We start from the raw sequence: 25,766 nt of genomic DNA on the forward strand, positions 1-25,766 counted from the left end.
TTTGGCGGTAACGTTTCATAGACCGTTAGTGGCCGAAGAAATGTTGCCGTGATGCATCTAGTTTTAAAAGAACCACGTCGTTTCGGGGTTCACGCATTACGGGGAGCTCTAGTTAGTTTTGACGAGATACATCATCTCGACAAGTAGACGAACTAATATTAATAAGATGTAACGGAATGCACGTAAAAAAGTGGTCCCGAAAATTGGACCCCGAATGACCCCGGGTTTTTGCTCATTTCAAACTTGTAATGTATACGGTAGATTTAATTATGTATTTGAAAAGTTTCGTTTATTTTAACCTCCGTGAGCGATTTGAATGAGTGATATCGGCTATTTCAATTCACACGGAATGAAAATTAAACATTTATCCGCAGAACAAAGAATGGACTGCTTCATTATATTATAGAAAATAAAAATAGAACGTACAAAATACCACAGCGCTTAGCGAGAATTCGATTAATCGGAATCATACGCAACAAAAGATGCTTTAAGTTGATAAAATGCAAAATAATAACGAAACAAGATTTGTACAAGAAAACTTTTCGAACATATCTCGCAACAACAATACGTTTATCGAATATAGGAAGAAGAAAAAAAAAAACTAGACGCTTAACCTTATCTGATACATCTTAAAACGAAATAACGTAATAAAAAGTACGTAGAAACAAACATAATTTAATATCGCGTTCTTAGAATCAAGCTTCATTCTAAACACAATCATATTTCTACTGCATAAAGGTCAAAGATTGATATAAACATTCGCCCGGCCGCAAATCGCATTTGGTCATCACACACATTGAACCATCGTTGAACGCAATGATTCATCTGGTCATACAAATTGGGATATGAGATTCAAATTTTTATTCAATTAGTTACATAGGAACAGCCGTATTTGTGATGTGTTCAATAACACGGTTTATTTGAAGATTAGATTGTGTTATAGCACTGCGTATTACAAATTTTCAATTCGAAACGATTTTTGTGATCAGCAATAAGAAGTCTGGAGTTATTCGGGAAGGAACTAACGTATTTTATAATCAATTCTGAGTCTTCCTTGTGTTCCGTCAATCGAAAAATTCTTGTTAAAGCTGCTGTTAGAATATACCTATCTGGTCCCTAATTGGACCTTAAAATCATCACCAATTTTATATTAAAACACATGGTGATTATTCTATTTTGAAGTAAGTTTTGGGTGATACTAAAATTGTACCGCCAATTATTCGTGCTCCACTGAGTTCAGCACTTGGAACTGCCCGTTTATAAATCATATCACAAGTGTGAGATCAACTTTTTGTGGTACCTTTAAATTAAATAAAAACAGTTTTGCTTATTTTAATAATTCAAGTTGTCACAAAACAAGTCGTCAACCACTTCATAACTTGTTAATAAGCTTAAGAATCCAAAGTGGATATATGTGGGTATATGTGAATAGTGAGGTCTTTGTGCGGACGTACTCCCATCGCCCCGCCTCATTACCTCCTCTGTACGATATACAGCCTCACTTGAATGTACTATTACATTGACTTTGGAACGCCAGAATTATCTGATCCCCGTTCTCAATAAAAACATTAATAGTTTAATCAGAATTACGTTTCACGTTACATTGGCCATCGCCGTTCGTCGACTCTACACGTTGCTTGTAATTTTCGTCATTGTAGTCTTTAGAATTGTATCTTAGAGTTCGTTTTTGGATATTTAGCGTTCGACTTTGACGCAGGAACGATTGGTATTCTCGTGGATCGGTGTGTGTAGTAACCGCATTTACATTTTAGACATACTTGCAGAGAGTAAATGTCAATTTAGATGGAAGACGAGAGCTGATGCAGGGAATTGATGCAGTTATTGAACTCGTTGAGGACGCAACCGTCAAAGGGTACACAATACAATTTATTAATGGATGAAATCACATTTTTATGAGGCCACGTTCGTTTATCCTATAAATTGACGGATTGTTCGCAAGAAATGATTTGTTCGTTTTTGCTTTAATGATATATCCGTGCGTCGAATTATTGATCGAGAGGCATCTACGAGGAGTTCTATGCGGAATGCTCTGAGGAATTGTTTGAGATGATACCGGCATCTCGTTTTTACCATCGCACCGCCCGCCACCGGAGTAGAGTTCATCCATACTACCTGGAGCCACTGCGGTCATCCTCAGTGCGTTTCCAGAGATCTTTTTTGCCACGTACCATCCGGCTATGGAATGAGCTCCCCTCCACGGTGTTTCTCGAGCGCTATGACATGTCCTTCTTCAAACGAGGCTTGTGGAGAGTATTAAGCGGTAGGCAGCGGCTTGGCTCTGCCACTGGCATTGCTGAAGTCCATGGGCGACGGTAACCACTCACTATCAGGTGGGCCGTATGCTCGTCTGCCTACAAGGGCAATAAAAAAAAAAAAAAGGTGATCCTATCATCTCGTTTTTACCATCGCACCGCCCACCACTAGAGCAGAGCTCATCCACACTACCTGGAGCCACTGCGTTTATCCACAGTGCGTTGACAGAGATCTTTTTTGTCACGTACCATCCGGGTTTGGAATGAGTTCACCTTCACGGCTTTTTCCCAAGCTCTATGACATGTCCTTCTTCAAACGAATCTTGTGGAGAGTACTTAACGGTAAGCAGCAGCTTGGCTTTGCCCCTAACATTGCTGACGTCCATGGGCGACAGTAACCACCCACCTAATGGTGAGTGGGTATGCTCGTCTGCCTAAAAGGGAATAAAAAAAACTATTTTAATTTATAACCTACTAGTGAAATTCGCTGCGCTGTGTGACTATCACAAACCATATTATACAGACCAACATCGGTCATACTATAGTCATTATTATAAAGTTCTGACCACAACCGTAATAGACAGTTCACTATAAATTAATTTATCCTAACTGACTGATTCATTAATGCTGAAGCTAATCCACTACGGCGATAAATTTGAAATTTTGGAAGTTGATGCCTTCTACGTTGTAAGCATCCACTAATTTTGGATTTTCGAGAAATTTCAACCCTAAATTTCAACTTATAGGCTTATCAACGTTTTCCAAAGTAACTCGGTGTGGAGTTTTTTATTATAAACATTTCTGGCTAAATGAATTTACCGTTTATCCGGTTTGTTGATTGTGTAGTGAAGTAAACGTGTCGATTTCTCTCTTCGATCTTCTTACTAAAAGACCGGAATATCTAGTAGTAGACTCTGAGAAAGACGAATCGACGGTAGATACTGAGAATGAATCTATGTCTAAGACACATACAGGACTAAAACATTCATTAAAACAAAAGCCACTTCGATAAAGCGGCACGACACGAGAACCCTCTCATCGTGGCCGCCGGTAACTACATTCCCGATCTTGCGGACAGAATGGAAAACAGTCGACGTCGCCCAAAACACGGTCATTTCGGATCCTCCCGATCCACTAACAGTGCTTTTAGGTAACTCAAGCATCGGTCATCGTTCTCGTCGAACCCGTCGCTTGCGACGAAGGGCTCGATGAGTAAATTAAGCCACAGACACAGCCCACTGAGTTTCTCGCCGGATCTTCTCAGTGGGTCGCGTTTCTGATCTAGTAGTAGATTCTGCGAAGCACGGCTCTTGCTAGGGTTCGTGTTTCTAACGTCGTCAGGTTTGAGCCCCTTGAGCTCACCTACTAGTTAAGGATACGCTGGAATAGCCTCTCAAGGCTTAGATAGGAAAAAAAGAACGCAAAGTTAGGTAATCCAGGCGCCCGGGGGCCGGAGGCGGGAATACGCCCGTACGTCCCGGCCCCTGTAGGTGGCGGCCTCCCCCCGGTGAAGGTCAAGGGGCGACCTGAGGGGGTGAGGCCGCGCGGCGCGCTACCAGCACTCTAGCGCGCTGCTGTGGAGTGAATAGAGCGACCGGTCGACGGTGTATCGCGTCCCGACCCGGCAGGCTGGTTCTGGTCCAGCGGGGTATTCCGGGACACCAGCGGCACCGTCTGGGCGGCCCGACGGGCTGCCGTACCGAGACGGCCGACGTTTCAGAGCCTTCGATTCGCCTCGAAGGCTCCGTCGGCTGGGCGTCCTTGGGGTGAGCCGCGCCGTCTGGTTGTAGTGTTGACCGCGGTAGCCCCCCTACCTCATCCGGGTTCTGACCTCGGAGGGGATCGGACGTCGGGTGTAAGAGTGCAGGGGAGTCGTTTAGTGGGTGGGCTCTAAAATCCTTGGGCCCGCGGTCTGCTCACAACACCATGCAGATCGTTGATTCTCACATACCCCGCGCGCCCCTTTTGCGCGGGGACCTCGTAGGAGGTTCGGCCCTCTACCCGAAAAAAAAAAAAAAAAAGGTAATCCAGGCGCTTAGTAACAAAAATAGACATAATTACTTCAGTGCAACGCGTAGGGCATATTATTTACTATGTATATATAAACGTTTTTATTATTAACGTTTATATTTTATATAATATTTTATATTATACCACGTAGGGCACCGGTGACTTACATGCCAGTCAACGTGTTAAGTTTGACCAGTTTTAACAGAATCCTTTCTCTCCTGTGTAATTATTATCGAATTGAGTTTACATGTCACGGATTCCAAGCTAAGCTTATTAAAATAAACACAACTAACAAAAAATACATTTTCCAATAACGGATCCATCACGAAATGTTGATCATGAGAACAATTTTTGACTCTTTAAATCCGTTTATCTAAATCTTAAGTGACATTTAATTTCAATTAGTCATAGTGTCGGAGTCACGCGTAGTAGCGGCATTTGCTTTTTTCCACCTTAACCAAATGCCAGAAGTGGATTACGTACACGTTGATTCCTATGAGAATATATCGTAGGAAAGTTTCAAACAAGAGTTACCGGTCACTTTTGTTTTTTTTTTATTGCCCTTGTAGGCAAACGAGCACACGGCCCACCTGATGGTGAGTGGTTACCGTCGCCCATGGACTTCAGCAATTCCAGGGGCAAAGCCAAGCCGCTGGCTACCGCTTAATACTCTCCACAAGCCTTGTTTGAAGAAGGACATGCCATAGCGCTCGAGAAACACCGTGGAGGGGAGCTCATTCCATAGCCGGAATGAGCTAATGTGCATTATTATTATGTAATCCGAAAAATGGAACAAGGAACTGCAATTATAGTTCCGAACAGCACAAATGTCATGCATTTTTTATTTTTGTTTTATTTAACACGTAATGTTTCAAATAAAACTCTTTAGAATGAATCCCTTTTAAATAAAACTAATTTTTACTCCCAACCGGACTCAACTATCAATCGAATAATATACATATCTATATATTAATACGTGAAGCAAAAACTTTGTATCCCTTTTTACGAAAATTGCGCCGAAGGAGGAGTATGAAATTTTCCACACTTATAGAGAATATAGAGCAGAAGTGCACAATGATAATATTTTTTTTAAATAATGCCTAAAAGATATATTAAATCAATAAAGAAAACATTACACACACTACATACCATGTATTTGACGCACACACGCATACATACTATTTATTGTCAAACTTTTGTTCTTGGAGTCTGTGGTCAAATTGAGAATAGATTAAATATTGTTTGTTATTAATATTTTTTTTATAGTGTAGCCTTGGCGAAATTTGTGATTATAGAAGTATAAAATACAATCATAATAGTGTACAAACTTACAATTCCAATTAATTATAGTCGAATTTCGACTACTGCGGGACCTCTAGTAGTAATTAAATCACTGCAAACTATCAACATTTACATGTCACATTCTCGTTTCGTATCCGAACTGTATTCTTAACTAGCTGTGCCCGCGATTTCGTCCGCTTGGAAATTAACAATAATTATATTCATTTATAATATTTTACAATATTTTGCATTTTTCTAAAATTATTCTATAATGATAGCAGCCTAAGTTACTCCTTAGGTCCAGAGATTAACCGGAACAAACAAACAGACAGACAGACAAACAAAAACTGTAAAAAAATTTATTTTGGTATACGTACAATAAGACGCAGTAAGACCAAGGTGATGATTGTCGATCGCGCTATGAATAACTCGCCGGACGTGACTCAAATAGCGGGTTGCGACGTGGTCCAGGCCTACATATACCTTGGGGCGTTAATCTCAAATAATGGCGGATGCATGGACGAAATCAGAAGGCGCATGGCTGTCACGAGGTCAGCGATGGACGGGCTGAGGAAAGTATGGAGAAATAGAAACATAACCAAAACCACAAAGATCAGGCTCGTTAGAACACTAATATTCTCTATATTTCTATACGCTGCTGAGACGTGGACCGTGCGAGACGTGGAAAGGAAGAAAATAGACGCTCTGGAAATGTGGTGCTGGAGAAGAATGCTTGGAGTTTCGTGGACCGACTTTCGTACAAATGTCTCGATACTTCAGGAACTCGGCATCAAGCAGCGTCTATTTGGTATAGTACAGTCTCGAATGGTGAATTTCTTCGGACACGTTTCGCGACGTGATGGTCTTTCCATAGAACGCCTCGTTGTACAGGGAAGCGTTAATGGTACAAGACCGCGCGGGAGGCCACCAATGCGGTGGACCGACCAAATTAAAACTGCAGTGGGAGGTCCCTTAAATGAGTGCAGTAGAATGGCTTCGAGCAGGGAGAGATGGCGCGACATCGTGAGACGCATCAAGTCTGCCCCTTCCAACACTACATGACGATCACGACCACTCTGTCAAGAGTGACACGACTGAGAAGAAGAATACGTACATAATATGTATGTAGTAAAAAGCGGTTACAAACAGATACTTCAATTTTATTTATTTGTATAGATGATTTGTTCATGTATCTACTGTATTACTATAAATTTTGTCTCTTATCAGTGAACTTTAAATGTTGAATCTCGCACAGTCTCTATCGAAGTATCTTGGAATACGACATCCGCACCCGGATCCTCCTCACAATTTAAATTGCGTGAATTAGGTATGCGAGATTTTGTTTGTATACTTCTTCGTAACTTCTAAATTTGATTTTTTGTTCGTATATCTGTTCTTCGATTAATTGTCGTCATCCTTGTTCCTGGTATTAATTATATTTCGTACGATGGCTTTATTTACTTTGGTATTACGTAGTATCATTGTATCATTTTATTAAAACTCAATAGACACTCGTTAAAGTATCAAAATCGTTTTTATGATCGTTTCTGTTCATTGTTGTCGGCAATTCAATAGATTTCAAACGTTTTTACGTAATAATTTTCCTGTGTCGTATTCACAACGTTATTATAAGCTTGCTCAAAAAAAAACTAGATTTGAACAATGATAACACATTAAAATATTGAGCGTGTCAATCATAAGATTACGGCTTTATATCATGATTTTTCCTCTTATAGCTTTAAGTATGAAAACAAATATTTAAAAATAGATTACAGTTTTTTATAACATTACGCGGACTGAGAGGTTCTTAGTCAAATTAATATTAAGCTGCGATAGAAGATTCAACTCTTTTAAAATCACGGCTATCCTACCAGTCGATAAGAATATGAGATGTGGTCCCTACTACGAGCGGCAATAATGGGAAACCACATTAACAGACCTTAGTCTTAGGTTGTGTCGTGTAGCATTTTTTTTTATTGCTTAGTCGGGTGGACGAGCTCACAGCCCACCTGGTGTTAAGTGGTTACTGGAGCCCATGGACATCTACAACGTAAATGCGCCACCCACCTTGAGATATAAGTTCTAAGATCTCAGTATAGTTACAACGGCTGCCCCACTCTTCAAATCGAAACGCATTACTGCTTCACGGCAAAAATAGGCAAGCATAGCATTAGCATCCCGTATAGACTAGGAACAATGGCATAAAACCAACAAAAATTGAAACTAAGCCCATATGCATTCATGATAGCAACTAGTCATCGATAATCATCTCGATCCCCAAAGGAAGTCACACCCAGTTTTCTTCGAATCATAAATCCGATTAGAACTTTCATCGAAGTCCGAGGTTCCGTTGACTGAGTCCAAAAACCCATTATGTACATTATGGGAGCCCATTGTCTCGACCGAATGAGCCGGCACAATATCTTACGAAATTTCCTAAAATCAACTCTTATAAATGTTTTATTATGTACGGAATTATCTGATGCGGCATCAAGGCTCGTCCATTGTCTTTTTGTTTTTCTTCATTATCGTACACTTTGTGTTTTAAAATTGTATATTTTACCTTTGTGGGTAATTTAAGTGGAATCGTATCGAAAACAAACGAATAGTGAGCTGTTGTATTTTATTTTTCATCTCCCTCACAAATTTTGTTAATATTCATATATCCTAAATCTGTAAGTACCTACATATTGAAGAAGACCTTGTATTTGGATTGGCCAATCGCAAAAGCTTCTATTTTTGTCTTTAAACTATCTATTAATTCTTGTCATTCACAATCCAAATTCAAAAGTCTATGAGCGAAATCGTGGAGCAAGCTAAGCGGTATAGACAGGTGTTTGAACAGACCCCTGCGGGAATGTGTAGTGGGTACATAACACAGAACACAAGATATTTGAGAGATACCTGCACAACGACATGTTTAGGATTAGTTTGGATATATAGAAACTAGCTTTTGCCCACGACTCCGTCCGCGTGCAATAGTTACTTTGGCATAACGCTAAATTTTACCACCACTTCATTTACGTAGAGAGTGAAAATATTTTTTATTATAAAATGTTAAGGAGCTATTTAAACCCCTATTTTGAAACATTCTTTATTGGTGCTCCACTTGTATTGGCCTTACCGTGATTTTGTAATAATATAACCTTTAAGCTTCCTCAATAAATGGGCTATCTAACACTGAAAGAATTTTTCAAATCGGATCAGTTGTTCCTGAGATTAGCGCGTTCAAACAAACAAACTCTTCAGCTTAATAATATTAGTATAGACTCCAAACAACAACATGCGAGCTGTCGGTCTACCCAACACTTGCTCTCGTTCAGTGAAAAATCGCCCCTTTACCGTAACTCCCAAAATATTGAACAATAAATACAAAATAAGGCACTGGAACGAAACAATGAATTCTAATACCTCATGACTTTCCCGTCCTCTTTACCAACAGAGTTGCGTATCAAAAAAAAAATTAACAACATCTATTTATTTGCCGTGTACTCACGAACAAGCCATTCCACCGTTTCTGTATCTGTCTTAAATCAATCTACATCTCGGTTTGGTGCACTTATCTCGGAATATCTCGCAATTTAGACGCAATAAACACGATTCCGAAAAATTATTGACTTATAACAATACGTTCCACATTTGCACTATCACAAAAATCGTGATCCATTAAATATTTTAAGCGTGTAGCGTACAAAACGAGTGATTTCTCTACCTCATTAATAATAACTTGGTTCGTACGAGCCTCTCCTATTATTATATCCGCGAGTATCACAGCACGGCTTACGTAATTCGAAATTATCGTCCCATATGTTAAAATCCATTGTGCTACGAACTCTAATCTACATAAGTATAGGTATTAATTCGTCTTTCACAAAACGTTTCTGTAAAAAATACCACTCCGAGTAGGTGTTTCGTCATGTCAAAAGTTTAATCTGTCGAAAACGGTACACTGCGATCCGTATTTTTCAATACAATGCCTTGTATGTACAACGCTTGTACATGTGTTTGTATCTAGATCGGGTACTGGCGGGCAAAGAATTTTTTTTTGTGAATTTTAATAAACGTATTTCATAGTCTGTATATTTTTGAGTAATTCCGAAATGTGTGGTATGTGTTTAGTGTAATTACGTTAATGATAGCGCATCTACAGTTGTATCTTCGGGATGGCGTCATCTTGTACATAATTCAATGAACAATTTTCTGAGAACGCTATTTATATAAAGGAACACGAAAAGCAATTTCTGTTTAAGAGAACACATTCGTTCCTATTTAAGTGATACGATCTTAAAGCACGCTTAAAAAAAAAGCGTTCACACAAAAACACTTTCGTGATGTAATGTACATAGACGCAGAGTCAACGATCACTCACAATAGAGCGCTCCACAGTGACTCGGAGAAAACATTGATTAATTACCATAATAATTTATTTGATACTCCAAAACTTGATACTGGGAGGGGCCGCTTACACAACCCGAAAGACGTTTAAGTTCTTTTTGAACTAAAAACGGTTAACGATGGAGCTGGTAACGCGAGCGCGGCTAACTCCAAATCTTAGAGGCTCGAATAATTTCTTACAACGAAAACAGTATATTGTTCGTCGGAATATGATGCATGGAGGTGATTTGGCTGTTCCAAACAAAAGAATAAGTTTACGGAAAAGGGAATGGGATGAATGTATCGTTAGTTCTGATTGTTTCGTTGTATTAGCATATTTTTTTTTTTGTAATATCAATTGTACGTTTATGTTTTTTGTTTGTTGAGGTCTTTTAAGCGCGCTGAATCATTTGGACCAAGCCCGAAAGAACTCTTTGCAGACGACCGTAGATTACTCTAGATACGTTAAGAGGTATGTTCGTTTTTTTTTTGTATTCGATATAAATTTGTTACGATATTAAGCGGCTATATAGTTTTTGCGGCATCATTAATATTAGAAAATCGCCGGCTACTTTATACAGATATAATGAGATAGTTTTAATTATGATGCCTTATCTTGTGCCGTCATGAACACTTCAATTAGTCTATTTCATTAAATTACGCTCTTCATCTGCTTTTTCTGTTCTGTATTTATTACTTGAATCATTTTAGCGTAAGACTGAGGAGTTTTTGAAACGAATGTTCAAATCACTAGGTATGGATCAACATTGGAATGCGGCTCATCGTATTGCAAAGATCTCGGTTACCGAGAGCATTTCCATTGCATGGACTGCACTGCTCGGGTTTTCTGCAAGAAAGAAGAGATGATACGGCATTTTAAGGTACCGTCCTTTTAAAACTTTGAATTTGGCTTTAATATTTATTTATTTATTGCTTAGATGGATGGAGGAGCTCACAGCTCGCCTGGTTTTAAGTGGTTACTGGAGCCCATAGACATCCACAACGTAAATGCGCCACCCGCCTTGAGATATAAGTTCTAAAGTCTCAAGTATAGTTACAACAGCTGCCCCACCCGTTCAAACCGAAACGCATTACTGCTTCACAGCAGAAATAGGCAGGGTGGTGGTACCCACCCGCGCGCACTCACAAGAGGTCCTACCACCAGTAATAATCGTAAAAGTAAGTTTTAATGAAAAGGCAACTTTTTTGTCGCCGAGAATGAGGACTCCATACGAGGTACTCTTTGACCTATTAACAGCAAATTGTCTCCATTTAAAAACGTAAACTGACACACTGTATTACCAAACACTATCTATCTACTCATCTGCTGGTTCTTGTCTGAAAATCTTCAGTATCGTTTAATTAATTCCTTCCTTGTCTGTTCGCAGTGGCACAAGAAACGGGACGAGTCTTTAGCGCACGGCTTCATGAGGTATTCCCCGCTAGACGATTGCTCGGAAAGATTCGCTGATTGTCCACACAACAGAAGTCAAACGCATTACCATTGCATACAAGACGGCTGTGATAAGGTAAGCTATTGAGAATTAGATCAGATTTCGATGACGCTTTGATTAAACCATATATTTAAACCATATATTTTAGGGATTTTATGACCTGGTAACTAAGACCTTTAGGTCATGTCTTATTTTAATTTTTATTCTTATTTTTATGAAAAATGATAACATAAAGTGAAATGAAATGATTAATTTGAGACATTAATCAACTGGGATGAAATTAAATGAAATGAGATGAGATGATATGGGATGAATATAATCCCAGTAAAATGGTGGTCATTTACATACTGAAACTTTTTCAGTGGACTTTTTGTTGGATCCCGAGAAGTTACGTCCAGCGGCTTTGTTTTATTTTCCCACATATGTGCAATTTCACAGATACAAAAGTCACAGATACTAAACCACCGTTATTACACATTTAAACCCGAAGAAACACTAAATAGACAAAATAAAACAAATCACACAACTTCACTCCTCGCGTTCCCGCCAAAAAGTCCGCTTAAACCATATAAGACGTTGAAAGAATGAAACTTAGTTGCGTGCCATCGTCGATTACGACGAAGAGTTCGGTGTATGAACTAGCTCATAGGTAGATCCCACTGAATTTCTCGCCGAATCTTCTCAGGGGGGTCGCAATTCCGGTAGTAGATTTAGCGAAGCACTGTTCTTGCTAGGATCAGTGTTCGCAATTCTCTCAAGTTGAGCCTGCGGGCTCCCTATTTCTGCTGTGAAGCAGTAATGCGTTTCGGTTTAAAGGGCGGGGCAGCCGTTGTAACTTACTGAGACCTTAGAACTTATAACTCAACGTGGGTGGCGCATTTACGTTGTCTATGGGCTCCAGTAACCACTTGACACCAGAGCTGTGAGCTCGTCCACCCATCTAAGCAATAAAAAAAAGCCTCTAATCGATATGAGAGTAGTTAAAGTAACCCGTTAAGCTACCAATGATTAGGTTAGGGAAAAAATTTGCGTACCACTGTGCTTTGGTTAATTTTAGTGTGACCGATTCAGTATTGTAATTAAAATCCCATCAGTATTGATAAATTGGTTATCATATTAGCCCAAACAGAAAAGCTTCCAGAAAACCACAAAGAAAAGCAGAAAAGATTGTACTCTTCTACCCACTTACGTAAAGCTCTCCCTCTTTAAGAACGGTTAGCTGGTAGAGAACTCAATTGTTGAGTTAAGACCACCATTTTATAACTTTTCGCAATTATTTTATTGTATTAACTGTGTGTATAATAAAGAATAAGGAAGCTTCTGGAATAAGCGCATACAAAACTTACTTCTAGGTGTACATCTCAACGTCAGACGTGCAGATGCATGCGAACTACCACAGAAAGGACACTGCGATCCTCCAGGAAGGCTTCCAGAGGTTCAGAGCAACCGAGAGCTGCACAGCCTCTCACTGCATCTTCGCCGGGCAAAGGACCACACATTTCCACTGCAGGAGACCTGGATGCACTTACACTTTCAAGAACAAAGCGGATATGGGTGAGCAAACACATTATTAGGTACCACCACCCTGCCTATTTCTGCCGTGAAGCAGTAATGCGTTTCGGTTTGAAGGGCGGGGCAGCCGTTGTAACTATACTGAGACCTTAGAACTCATATCTCAAGGTGGGTGGCGCATTTACGTTGTAGATGTCTATGGGCTCTGGTAACGACTTAACACCAGGTGGGCTGTGAGCTCGTCCACGTACTTAAGCAATAAAAAAAAGATGCCTTAAGCGCATTAAGAAAGAACAGAGAAATGACGATAAAACAGCATCCCTGATGTTCAACGCAGAGAAACACAAGACGTACCACATCAAAGACGAGGCTCTGTCCAAAGACGGCTTCAAGAAGTACATGAAGAACGAGGCGTGTCCGTACCGGGACTGCCGGTTCAGCCGGACCTGCAACCACATACACTGCATCCGCCCGCACTGCAACTACGTCCTGCATTCCAGCAGCCAGATCTTTACACACAAGAGGAAACACGAGAGGAAGGAACAAGAAATGAGCTTCGGGTGAGTTTCTTACAATGCGGCCAATAATTGCTTTACAGGTCTTCTTCGTGCTTCATGGTGGGTTCAAATCAAAATCTATCTACTAATATTATAAAGAGGAAACATTTGTTTGTTTGTTTGTATTTAATAGGCTCCGAAAATACTGAACCGATTTGAAAAACTCATTCACTGTTTGGAAGCTACGCTATCCCCGAGTGACATAGGCTGTATTATTTTTTAACAAAAATTAGGGATTCTTACTAAAACTCCAATAATGTAATCCAAGGTGTAAAAAAATTACCTAAATTTTTTGTTAAATACCCGAGCGAAGCCTGAGCGGGCCGCTAGTCTATATATATAAAAATGAATTGCTGTTCGTTAGTCTGGCTAAAACTCTAGAACGGCTGGACCGATTTAGTTGATTTTGGTCTTGAATTATTTGTGGAAGTTTATTATATTTTGTATGGCAGAGTAAGTTCAGACAAAGATAAGTTAGGATATGTATGCTATTCATTTATTATTACATACTGTAAACTTGCTGAACACTGATTTATAAGGTTCTTATACAATATACTCATATAATAGTATAATGCAATTGTATTGGTTGACGAGGTTATGTGTGACTGTCTTTATTTTGTAATGGCTCGATACATACATTTGCAACTTTACTAAATTTTTAGGCAGATTAACTCTGCTCCTGGCATTGCTGATGTCCATAGGCGACAGTAACCACTCACCATCGTGGTGGGTTGTATGATCGTTTGCCTACAGGGCAATAAAAAAATGATAAGCTAACTTCAGCCGGCACACTCTTGTATCTAAGTGGGTAGGATTCGCAATTTTCTGCACTGCACCAAGTTCATCTCCCTCAGACTGCCGACGTCGGTCATCCAATCGGCTTTGATGCAGCAAGGAGCTGACCTCAGCTTGTACTCACCTGGGAATCTGCACATCGACGATGACATCTCCAATCAGATCATGGACTCGGATTACTCGCTTCCTTTCGTAAGTATCACGGTACATTACATTTCAAGATCAACAACAAATACTGGATACTGGTGGTAGGACCTCATGTGTGTGAGTACGCACGGATAGGTACTCTGCCTATTTCTGCCGTGAAGCAGGAATGCGTTTCGGTTTGAAGGGTGGGCAGCCGTTGTAAGTATACTTGAGACCTTAGAACTCATATCTCAAGGTGGGTGGCGCATTTACGTTGTAGATGACTGGTCTCCGGTAACCGCTTAACACCAGGTAGGCTGTGATCTCGTCCACCCAACTATGCAATAAAAAATAAATAAATCTATAATATGATTTTTAATTACCGCTATATATGCTAATGAATTTTCAACAGAACCCCGCAATAGTCGAGGAAGTATCGAGGAAGTTCATTGAGACGTTCACCGGGGGCAAGGATGCTGACGATAAGTGCACCAAGTGTAGCGCCTTCAACAAGCACTACCACTGCGCGGCGGACGGATGCAAGATGGCGCACAGGTCAGACTACCTTCATTTTTGTTTTTTTTTTAGATATGTTGTGGATATGCCCTGAAGCAGCGCTCAGAAAGTCAGAAAATATTTTTGGTTAATAGAATTCTTTGTAATATAAAATCAATATTTGGTTTAATTTATATTTAATCTTGAAACATTCCATTCCCATGACACAATTTAAAAGTGAAGTTATCTTTTATTATTTTTAGAGGAATTACCGTTTTTTTTTTAAATATGTATTTTTTTCTGCGGTCCTCCAGCTTTTTCAGTAAATTTAATTAGCCTGCAAAGGTGTGTTTGGACAGCCCTGACCTAAAAGATAAGATGCTCGTATTGAGCAAAGCGATTATGCCAAATATGTACTTATTAGTTCACGAATGACTTCCACGTTTGATGGATAATATTGTTTGCGAAATAATCGGTAACTGCTTAACACAAGATGGGCTGTGAGCTCGTTTACCCATAAACATTCGTCGTTCTCAATACGGCGACTTAACGGTTTAAGGTTCATACAAATAAATCGACACACAGTTTTTTTTTGCTATATTTTTACTATATGTTCAAATTATTTTACATCTCGTGAATAGATCGTTCAAAAACAATATTGAACTTCACACTTTTTTTTATATTTAAAATTTGCACTTTAATCTATAAACATAACCGAGATTGTTTTGAAGATTTTATGGTCCAGTAACGAGAGCCTTAGGCCAAGTTTTATTTCTACTTAGTTTGCTTCTTTAAGAAAATTTATATGAAGTGAAATGTGATGAAGTTGATTAATTTGAGCCTTAAATAAATTGGGATGTAAATGAAATGAGTAAAGATGAGATGAATTAAAAGTATCAGTAAAATGATGATTATTTAGTGAGACTTCAGTGGAATTTTTGAAAGAAGCTGAGAAGCTACGTCCAATGACTTTGTCTCATTTTCCTACATTTACACTTTCAAAGATGCTAAATCTATATCTTCTTCTTTATATATAAAAATGAATAGCTGTTCGTTAGTCTCGCTAAAACTCGAGAACGGCAGGACCGATTTGGCAAATTTTTTTCTTGAATTATTTGTGGAAGTCCAGGGAAGGTTTAAAAGGTAGATAAATATGAAAATGCCCGGAATGAAATAAAAATAACTTTGTTTTCCCTTGATGTGTCCCCCGTCGGACGGATTCCTTTTGTTTGTTTTAAGTTTATTTTATACAAACGTTTAGTTATTTTATTTATCGATTGAGGCACTACGAAGTCTGCCGGGTCAGCTAGTAGTTAATAAAATAAAAGAAATTACATAATTTCGCTCCTTAATTTTCCACCAATAAGTCTCAGCATGTGCGCTAAAGTCCGCTCGTCCTTTGATCAGTTGTCACACGACGATGGTGAAACACGCAATGGAACACGAACAACAGAACCAGGTAACCGAGGCGTACTTCGTGATGTACTCGAGGAGCAGTCCGTGCGGGAACTCAGCCTGTCAGCACATCCGGGACATCACGCACTACCACTGCACTTGGGTGAGCTATTGAATTTGCCGACTACCCACCGCCTGCGTCCATTACGTCTGGCCTCGCGTGGGCGGAGACCCTTTGAAGGCTTAAACTGTATCCTTACGGAATCTCGCCCAAGTCTGTTCAATGATTTGGACGCGAAACAGTATACTATTTTTAACCAAAACCAATACAGTCAATCATACATTAAACATGTGAAACTTTTCAACCACTAGCCTAGTTTATTATTCTACTAGTCTAGAATAACATAAATCGTTAAGTTTAAGACATTTGGTTAATGGCTATTGTCTTCTCTGCTTTTAATGACATGTTTGTTCGTTCGTCATGTATGGATCGTGCATCGTTTGTCCGATTGAGTTGAAGCTTTTTACAGTTTCATAATCGCTCATTCTTGGAACATATCAACGATAAATCGTTTCAACTAATACCAGTACATACCAACATTTCACCAAATTACCGGCCACTAAGTGGACTGCTGTCACAATTCACGCTGACTAGATTTTATGAGTATGTATATAAATAAATACAGATCTTCATAGATTACCAATTCCCTATATGAGATATCTTAAAGTAATTGATAGTAAGTTAATCCGACCGACAACGAAGCATGATCTAGTCAAATTTTAAATAGCTCCAATATGCTTCAACAGGAAAATTGCGGTGCAGTAATCTTGTCGTCCGAAGAGCATCCATTCAGAAGACTAGAACACCACCGTCAGCATGCGATTCTCAGCCCAATGTCCCCTAACTTAGCGGCTAGATTCGCTCCCAACTTCACACCTCAACTAACTGCTCAACTACATCCGAACATGGCTGCCCAGCTCGGCCAAGTTCCAAGTTTGCCAAATCTCCCTCCGAACTTGGCTCAATTGGCCCAAATGGCGCCGAGCCTTGGACCGCAGCTGACACCAAACCTGCAGGCGCAACTTAACCTTGGGCCCAATCCCGGAGTGGTGCCTCAGCAAGTCAATCCCTCAAGTTCCCTGGACGAAATGTTTAGTAGGAAGCGAGGAAGGCCGCCGAAGAATAGAGTTGTCGAAGTCTGGACTGACAATGTAAGGAACTAATAATTCATTAAAACACTATTAGACATAGTTGAGATACAAAATCGAACCTCACAATAAGAACAATCAATTTTATAACTTAAAAATCGATTTCGATGTCATGTAAAATCTATGATTCCCTAATATTTTTAGATAACACCTCAAGCGATATTCACGTCATTCAAACTCCCTAAAAGCAATCAGATGCCTTCGGTTATACCGTCGCCCATCATCGCCACGGTCGAAGAATTTCCGGTAAGTATGATCAAAGTCATTTTGAAGAACATTCTGCTTGGATGCACGAATCCTCATTGAGTGGTACGGACATTTGATATTGACTATCCCAATTAATAAGCTACATAGCTATAATAATACCAACCTATTACCCAATTTGTCCTTTGCAATAGATGCAGATTTAAGCATCGGGTCAGAGTTCATAAAATAAGTTCGAAATCCACTATTTAATAATGTTATTAGCTAGAGAGAGGGTAAGATACTTTCTCGAGCAAGAAATATCATACACTTAATAACTTTTTGGATTGAACTTTCAACTTCACAAACGAACCTTAGCGGTCATTACGAATATCACTTAACGTGTAATCGATTTTAACCTCAAACCTTCGTTTCCATTTCTAGCGCATCAAATTCCACCATTTCGAGGTGTTCACGAATTTGGACGGCTGCAGCCAATATTACCCTAACTGTCAACTGAGAATGACCAGGATCCACTTGCATTGTTTCAACTGCAGCTTCTCTGGCGAAACCTACTCCATCATGGAGACGCACATGCGAGAATCTCACTCGATCTCCCCCCTAATTGACGGATTCGATCACTTTCCCTCGTTTGACCATTGCGGTGGGAAAAGCTGCTTCAAGAACCAGTTGCGGTCCCATTTCCATTGCGCCCAAGGGAACAATTGCCCGGCTATCATAACTCAGTACTCCGTGCTGGCAACGCATAAGCACGGACGCGGCACTCCTGTCATCAAGAGTGAATCCGAACAAGATAAATCTTTCGAAGAAGCCAGAGATTATTCTTTAAAAGAGAGAGCGTCAGTGGACAGTGTAGGTTCGACGAAAGAGGCCGATATATACGCAGCAACGAATTTCACAATCAAAAGCGAATTCGAAAGGGAACAAGATAACGTTTCTGGTGAGTGTTACTTCGTGAAAAATTTGCAGCACATACTTAAATTCAATGTTTGGCAAGTTTATTTGGGTAAATGATATATTTGAATTGTTAGTTTTGTCAAATCAATCGATTGATTGATTGCCTTATGGTAGGATCTCTACTGAGTCTGATCGTGTAGGTACCACCACCCTGCCTATTTCTGCCGTGAAGCAGTAATGACGTTTCGGTTTGAAGGGTGGGGCAGTCGTTGTAACTATATACCTTAGAACTCTTATCTCAAGGTAGGATGTCTATGGACTCAAGTAATCAGGTGGGCTGTGAGCTCGTCCACCTAGCTAAGCAATAAAAAAAATAAAAAACTTACTCAAAGATGAGTAGAGGTCGCAGCGACATAACTAATCATAAAATAAATATTTATTCCAGTAGTAAAAGCGACGGGCACGTTTTACCCGTCGTCACATTTAAGAAGCAACGCTTCCTCTCCATCCCCGAGGAGCATCTACGATGCGTCTCCATCGAAAGACCTCAAGCCTCGCGTAGACTTTGAGAAGAAGGCCTTCGAACCTCACAAGAATACCGGGCCGACCATACCACCCTCGTGCCACGACCAGACCTGTCCTTTGAACAAGTCTGCTGGAGGGATGAACCTCCACTATCACTGTCCTCATTGTAGTCAGGCGTACGTGGATCTGAAGCTACTGTTCAGTCATATGATGAAGAAGCACAGTAACAACGAGTCAGCACCCGCCGGATTGGCAGCCACTAAGGTAGGACGTCCACAACCAAAGTAAATAGGTTCAAATTTATCGGACATACTTTTTTGTTAGAAAAGCAGTAAAATCTAAACTTCTACGATTCTTCTAAGATTTAATTGGTAATCAATAATTTCATAAATATAAAAATGAATTAGGTACTGTTCGTTAGCCTTGCTAAAACTCGAGAACGGCTAGACCGATTTGGCTAATTTTGGTCTTGAATTATTTGTGGAGGTCCAGAGAAGGTTTAAAAGGTAGATGGATATGAATATACTCAGAATTAAATAAAAAACACAATTTTGTTTTTCCTTTGATGTGTCCCCCGTCGGATGGATTCCTTTTGTTTGTTTTAAGTTTATTTTTATACAAAAGTTTAGGTCTTTTATTAATCGATTGAGGCACTACGAAGTCTGCCGGGTCAGCTAGTTTTTCATAAATTTATTGTTACTAGTGGTCCCCCGTTAGTCCAAATTCGACTTTAATTAATTGAAATTATGTATAAGTTACGATTCTATTGTCGAAGACTATTTATTATACTCCTATAATCACAGATTTCGCCAAGACTACTCTTTAGACAAATTTATTAATAAAGACAAACAATATTTAATCTATTCTCAATTTGACCACAGACTTTAAGCAATAAGAAAAGTTTGACAATAAGCAAATAGTATGAAAGCATGTGTGTGTGTCAAATACATGGTAGTGTGTCTAATGTCTTTTTTTAATTGATTTAATGTATTTTTATGCATAATTTAAAAAAAAATTATCATTCTGCACTCCTTCTCTATATACTATATAAGTGTGGGAAATCATATACTCGTCGGTTCGCGTAATTTTCGTAAAAAGGGCTACAAAATTTTTGCTTCGTGTAATAATTTAAAGATATACCTTACCAGTTTCTTACTGTAGTTTTATCAATGTTTTACTCAGGAGACGTTGGAGAGGGAGTATCCTGAAATATCGATTCTGCCCTCGACGGCTTCTTCTTCAGCGAGCCAGGCCCCTTCACCCAGCCAGAGACAACCCAACCCTGCTGATCAGGTAGCTATCGACCGTTATTGTATTGCTGCTATTGCCAGGATTGCACCACCTCTCGACCCAACTAATACTCAAACGTTACCTTGAAAGGAATTTTTGTGGCAGTTCACGTGAAGTTGTACCTCACAGCAGAAATGGTGGTACCTACCCGTGCAGCCTCATAAGACATCCCACCACCAATAATGGCAATAATAATAAACCCATTTTGTTTGCAAACAGCGTGGTATGGACATGTGATGGGTAGAGAGGAGATGCATGTGACTAGAAGATGTATGGAAATGGTAGTGCAAAGTAGAGGGGGAAGAGGTCGACCGAAGAAGACATGTATGGAGTGTGTGAATGACGATATGAGAGAGAGAGAGAGAGGAGTGAGTGTTCAGATGACGGCTGATAGAAGAGAATGGAATAGAAAAATTCAGATATAAGCCTCGTCTAGCTTACTCCATTTTTCCCTATTCTTGGCTTTGCTTCTCCATTTTTTACTAGTGATAGGACCTCTTGTGAGTCCGCGCGGGTAGGTACCACCACCCTGCCTATTTCTGCCGTGAGCAGTAATGCGTTTCAGTTTGAAGGTGGGGCAGCCGTTGTGGCTATACTTGAGACCTTAGAACTTATATCTCAAGGTGGGTGGTGCATTTATGTTGTAGATGTCTATGGGCTCCAGTAACCACTTAACACCAGGTGGGCTCTGAGCTCGTCCACCCATCAAAGCAATAAAAAAAAATCTTTTCCTGTTGTTGCTATTATTTTGTCGATCCATCAGCTCCTAAGACAGCTTCTTCTTCTTTCGTCCACCACCAATAATTACGTAAATTTATAAAATGTTCCTCTCATTATGGAAACCATTCGTGTAACGTATATTTTATTTCAGGTCCAAGCTGTCCACAGTCTCCTCCTGCAGCAGTACCTAGCCGGGGGCCGGAAAGGCAGTCTCCAGGACCAGCTGAAGATGCAGCAGCAGTACACAGCCTCCCTGGCGGGCTTGCCGGGCCTGGCCCAAGTGGCCCTCTTCTCTCAGGGGTGAGTCTCCTTAGCAAGCCGTTTAATTAACTAACTAGTTTTATTGCGTAAATATCGCGCCTCATCTGGTGCTACGTAAGTGACTTAATTTGAGACACGAGGTCTTGATCTGTCGGTACTTGAACCAGTGTACCATGGTTCACTTGCGGACTAAATAAAAATAATAATAATAATGATTTGTTCGAAGTAAGTATCAGTTGAATGGATTATTTGAAATGTATTCAACTGATAATTATTTTTAATAAATGTATCTTTTTTATTTGATTGGTTTTTATAATTTTAAGTATGTTTCAATATACTATGTACACATATGGACTTGTTGTCTGCAATAAAATAAATCATTCAATATTCATTAAAAAAAAAAAAACATAAGCACTTATTGTTTTGGTTCCGTTTTTTCCTTCCTTCCCTACCTAATCGATGGCAGCCTAATGGGCTATTCCAAATACCCGTGTACGGATGTTGTCTGAAATAAAATAAAACATTCATTCATTCATTAATCTCTATTATTGTCTTAAGTATTGTATATCGGCTGCCCCAACCTTCATACCGGAACGGATTGTTTCTTGGCAGAAATAGGTGGATGGCAGGATGTACCAGTCTCAAGGAGCTTACAATACTCCCTACATCCTCGCATGTTTTAAATTTGCTTTTTATATCAAAGATGACTTTTGTGATTTAAGTGAATCTATATTACTGACAATGGCAATGACAATCGCAATGGATTTGACACCTTTAATAAAAACATTTGTTGTTCGATAGCATAATATAAAAAAATATTTATAAGCGAATTTGTTGTCAGTTTGTGTGCATCAATCTGATTTTAATGGTTTAAAAGGTAGATGCATACACGGATCACTTTATCTTGAGTGGCCCATGGCCATCAACAATGCTCCCAACAATAAACCAGTTCAGAAAAAAGATCTATAATGGTTGAACGTTTTCCTAATTGATAGTTAATTTGTAAGCGTAATTGAACTATTAGTACAAGGATATTAATATTTAACAAATTTATTAGTATTGTGGTAGCACAGGACTCTATTTCATCGACCACTTGTGATATGATATAATCAAACAAATACATTTTATTTAACTAAGCTCTTGACTCTTCTTTTTCTTCTTGTTCTTATCCCACTCTGTGATCGGGACAGCATGTCTTCTTGTTCCATTAATACCATCGTCATCTCTGCACTCCACTCTTCTCTTGTATATCCTCTTACACACAGTCCATCCAAGTCTTGATCAAACACATACATATTGCTTAACTAAACCCTTGATTCTTCTTTTTCTTCTTGCCCTTATCCCACTCTGTGATCATGACAGCATGTCTTCTTATTCCATTAAGGCCGTCGTCATCTCTGGACTCCACTCCTCTTTTGTATGTCCTCTTATACACAGTCCATCCAAGTCTTGATCAAACACATACCTATTGCTTGTAAACCCTTGACTCTTCTTTTTCTTCTTGTCCTTATCCCACTCTGTGATTGGGACAGCATGTCCGCTTATTCCATTCAATACATCGTCATCTCTGCACTCCACTCTTCTCTTGCATATCCTTTTACACACAGTCGATCTAAGTCTTTTTAGAACAACCCCCTAATACCATTATCATCTACTTTCATACCTAAAGTCTTTAAGACCATTCGTGAGTGCTAAGTCAAGATCACGATAATCTGATTGTAACATTTCTCGCTCGCAGCGGGCCTCCGTTCCCGCTTTACCCAACGATGCTGTACCCACCGGATCTGCTACTTGAGCAAAGCCTCATTCAGGGACACGGCCTGCCCCCCGGGATGGACAAGGAAGCCGAAATGATCGCTAAATCGTGAGTGTTTAGTAGGTTTTCAAAAATAACGTGCAAATATTTTAAGCGGGCCATAACAAAAATTGGAAAGCGGTAGCTTGTGTTAAATTTATTTATGGCTCGCGTAATGTTAAGTAATGACCATGGATATGGCATGACATCTTTAAGCATTAGGAGGATGTTTAAACTGTATTCTATAACTCGTCCAAACCGGAATGCATGCTTCGTGGCATAAATAGGCAGATCGGTGAAACCTACCCGAGCTGACTCCCATTACACTACACCTTACTGAAACTTCTGAAAGAAAAAAAAAACAAGTTTTATATGTATTTGCAAAAGACTTAAGAAAAAACCATCCGAATTATTACCATGAACTCATTAATATTCATTTATTTATTGGCATTCCAGTCGTCGGACGCACACGGCCCGCGGTCCACACATGCGCGTACTGAAGGACGAGCCTATCCCCGAGGGCTACCTGCGATTCAGATTCAACGAGGACTGCGCTTATCAAAACTGCGGATACAGGTAAGCAAATAAATCTATGAAGCATGCATAATTACGACTATAACTAGTGTTCAAAACATTAAATAAAGATGTAACAATACAAAAATCAATTGGGTACGCTTACATCGATCCTTTATGGGCATGTTTTAACATTGTTAATTATTATTAGCTATAATCGTGTTCAAAGCATAAAACGGTTTTTTTTTTTGAAACAATTATCTGTACACTTATTTCATTCATTTATTCAGCGACATCTATAATTGATAATTTAAAACAGTAAAATGTTACAATTTATCTTCGATACCAGCAAACATCTTGCAATGGAGATGAAATAATTCAATATAGTAGTATAAAAAAAAAGTATTACTAACAACATGAAAATATTTTGTCTACTGAAAATATGTTGAACAACTCTAAAACATAAAGATCGAGAAATGGCGCTGATTTAAAAAACTATAAAAACTACCGTGAACTCATAAAATTTTGATATGTACTAAATAATTATTAACAGGGAACATCAAACTCACTTCCACTGCACTCGCAAGGACTGCGGATATTCCTTCTGTGACAAGACCAGATTCGTGCAGCACACCGCCAGACATGAGAGGTAGGTCATAAAAAAATCAATATTGTTAGCATTACTGATAAAGTTTTTTTTTAACAATAATTAATTGAGTTCCTCTTACATAAGTAATACATAATATAAAACAAATGGCATAGCTGCAATAAATCTACCAAGTCACATAATTACACATAGATTGTGGCATTTTGACGAGAGCATCCGAACTACCTACTGATGGTATGACATCTTGTGAGTCCACACGGGTAGGTACCACCACCCTGCCTATTTCTATTCCTATTTCAAAATTAATAATGATAATTCCTCAATTGATTTTAATTTATAATATTTCATTTTCGCAGATTGGACACGTTGATGGGAGGTGATTTCCAGCAATACAGAGCCAACGTCTATTGTCAGAGGCCGGAGTGTCCGCATGCTTCCACGTTCGGTGCGATTTGCTTTAATTAATTAACTAAAGTGAACAAATGTGCTTACGGCCTACGCAATAATATCCCGCTAATTGGATCGCTAAGGAACCTAATAAATATCTAAACAATAATCAATTATTCAACTTAATAAATGACTTTTGCGCGTCTTAAAGTTTCAATAAAAAAAGCATGATAAATGATTAAGTTGATTAATCTAAAATGTTATTTAGAAATTTAATTGATTTGTACTAAAATAAATCTTCCAACTTAAAGACGTTATTTTGTGATATTGAGGCGTCACTGGAAATGTCAAAATCTGATGGTGAGTGATTACCGTCGCCCATGGACTTAAGCAATGTCAGAGGCAGAGCCAAGCCGCCGCCTACCGTTTGCTTTTTTGTCATTTACACCCTCAACTTCGTACACAACAGGAATCATTTATTAACAAATATATTTTCTAGGTACAGGCCAGAACAAGGCATCGCATTTCCACTGTCTCAAGTGCGACTTCGTTTGCACGGACACAAACAAAGTGGTCGCTCATCGTCGCCAGCACCAGAAGCTCGATTCCATTCAAGCGGCAGGCTTCGAGAAATTTCCGCCCAGCAAAGGTAAAACTAATAATCAATATAGCTTTAACTATGGCTTCATCATGAAGTTTTTTTATTATTGCTTAGATGAAGCCTTGTTACTGAAGCCCATAGACATCTACAACGTAAATGCGCCACCCACCTTGAGATATAAGTTCTAGGGTCTCAGTATAGTTGCAACGGCTGCCCCACCCTTCAAACCGAAACGCATTACTGCTTCACGGCAGAAATAGGCAGGGTGGTGTTACCTACCCGTGCGGACTCACAAGAGGTGCTATTAACAGTAATTACGCAAATTATAATTATGCGGGTTTGATTTCTATTACACGATGTTTTCAATCGTGAACATTTGTTGAGTACATATTTCCTTAGAAAAATTGGTACCCGTCTGCAGGATTCGAACACCGATGCATCGCTCAATACTAATGCACCGGACGTCTTATCCCTTAGGCCACAAC

At 39.4% G+C, this 25,766-nt stretch overlaps 1 protein-coding gene across 4 annotated transcripts in view; it reads left to right on the forward strand.

Moving 5' to 3' along the window:
- cas (castor zinc finger transcription factor) overlaps positions 1 to 25,766 on the forward strand; it is a 134,709-nt gene that overhangs the window by 106,348 nt on the left and 2,595 nt on the right. Inside the window, exons 9-27 of one of the 4 annotated variants that reach the window (XM_028182035.2) lie at positions 10,326 to 10,410; positions 10,693 to 10,819; positions 11,327 to 11,467; positions 12,745 to 12,946; positions 13,242 to 13,464; positions 14,316 to 14,448; positions 14,795 to 14,937; positions 16,285 to 16,435; positions 17,080 to 17,484; positions 17,626 to 17,727; positions 18,109 to 18,625; positions 19,028 to 19,371; positions 20,290 to 20,400; positions 21,269 to 21,417; positions 23,117 to 23,242; positions 23,630 to 23,749; positions 24,240 to 24,335; positions 24,650 to 24,738; positions 25,180 to 25,329. In XM_028182035.2, the coding sequence (XP_028037836.2) occupies positions 10,326 to 10,410; positions 10,693 to 10,819; positions 11,327 to 11,467; positions 12,745 to 12,946; positions 13,242 to 13,464; positions 14,316 to 14,448; positions 14,795 to 14,937; positions 16,285 to 16,435; positions 17,080 to 17,484; positions 17,626 to 17,727; positions 18,109 to 18,625; positions 19,028 to 19,371; positions 20,290 to 20,400; positions 21,269 to 21,417; positions 23,117 to 23,242; positions 23,630 to 23,749; positions 24,240 to 24,335; positions 24,650 to 24,738; positions 25,180 to 25,329 (3,414 nt within the window). The remainder of the gene's footprint in view (positions 1 to 10,325; positions 10,411 to 10,692; positions 10,820 to 11,326; positions 11,468 to 12,744; positions 12,947 to 13,241; positions 13,465 to 14,315; positions 14,449 to 14,794; positions 14,938 to 16,284; positions 16,436 to 17,079; positions 17,485 to 17,625; positions 17,728 to 18,108; positions 18,626 to 19,027; positions 19,372 to 20,289; positions 20,401 to 21,268; positions 21,418 to 23,116; positions 23,243 to 23,629; positions 23,750 to 24,239; positions 24,336 to 24,649; positions 24,739 to 25,179; positions 25,330 to 25,766) is intronic. The other 3 variants (XM_089739907.1, XM_089739908.1, XM_089739906.1) reach the window with 3 other exon arrangements.

Source organism: Bombyx mandarina, chromosome A1 (assembly GCF_030267445.1).
Source record: "Bombyx mandarina strain Sakado chromosome A1, ASM3026744v2".
NCBI classification, from domain to species: Eukaryota; Metazoa; Arthropoda; class Insecta; order Lepidoptera; family Bombycidae; genus Bombyx; species Bombyx mandarina.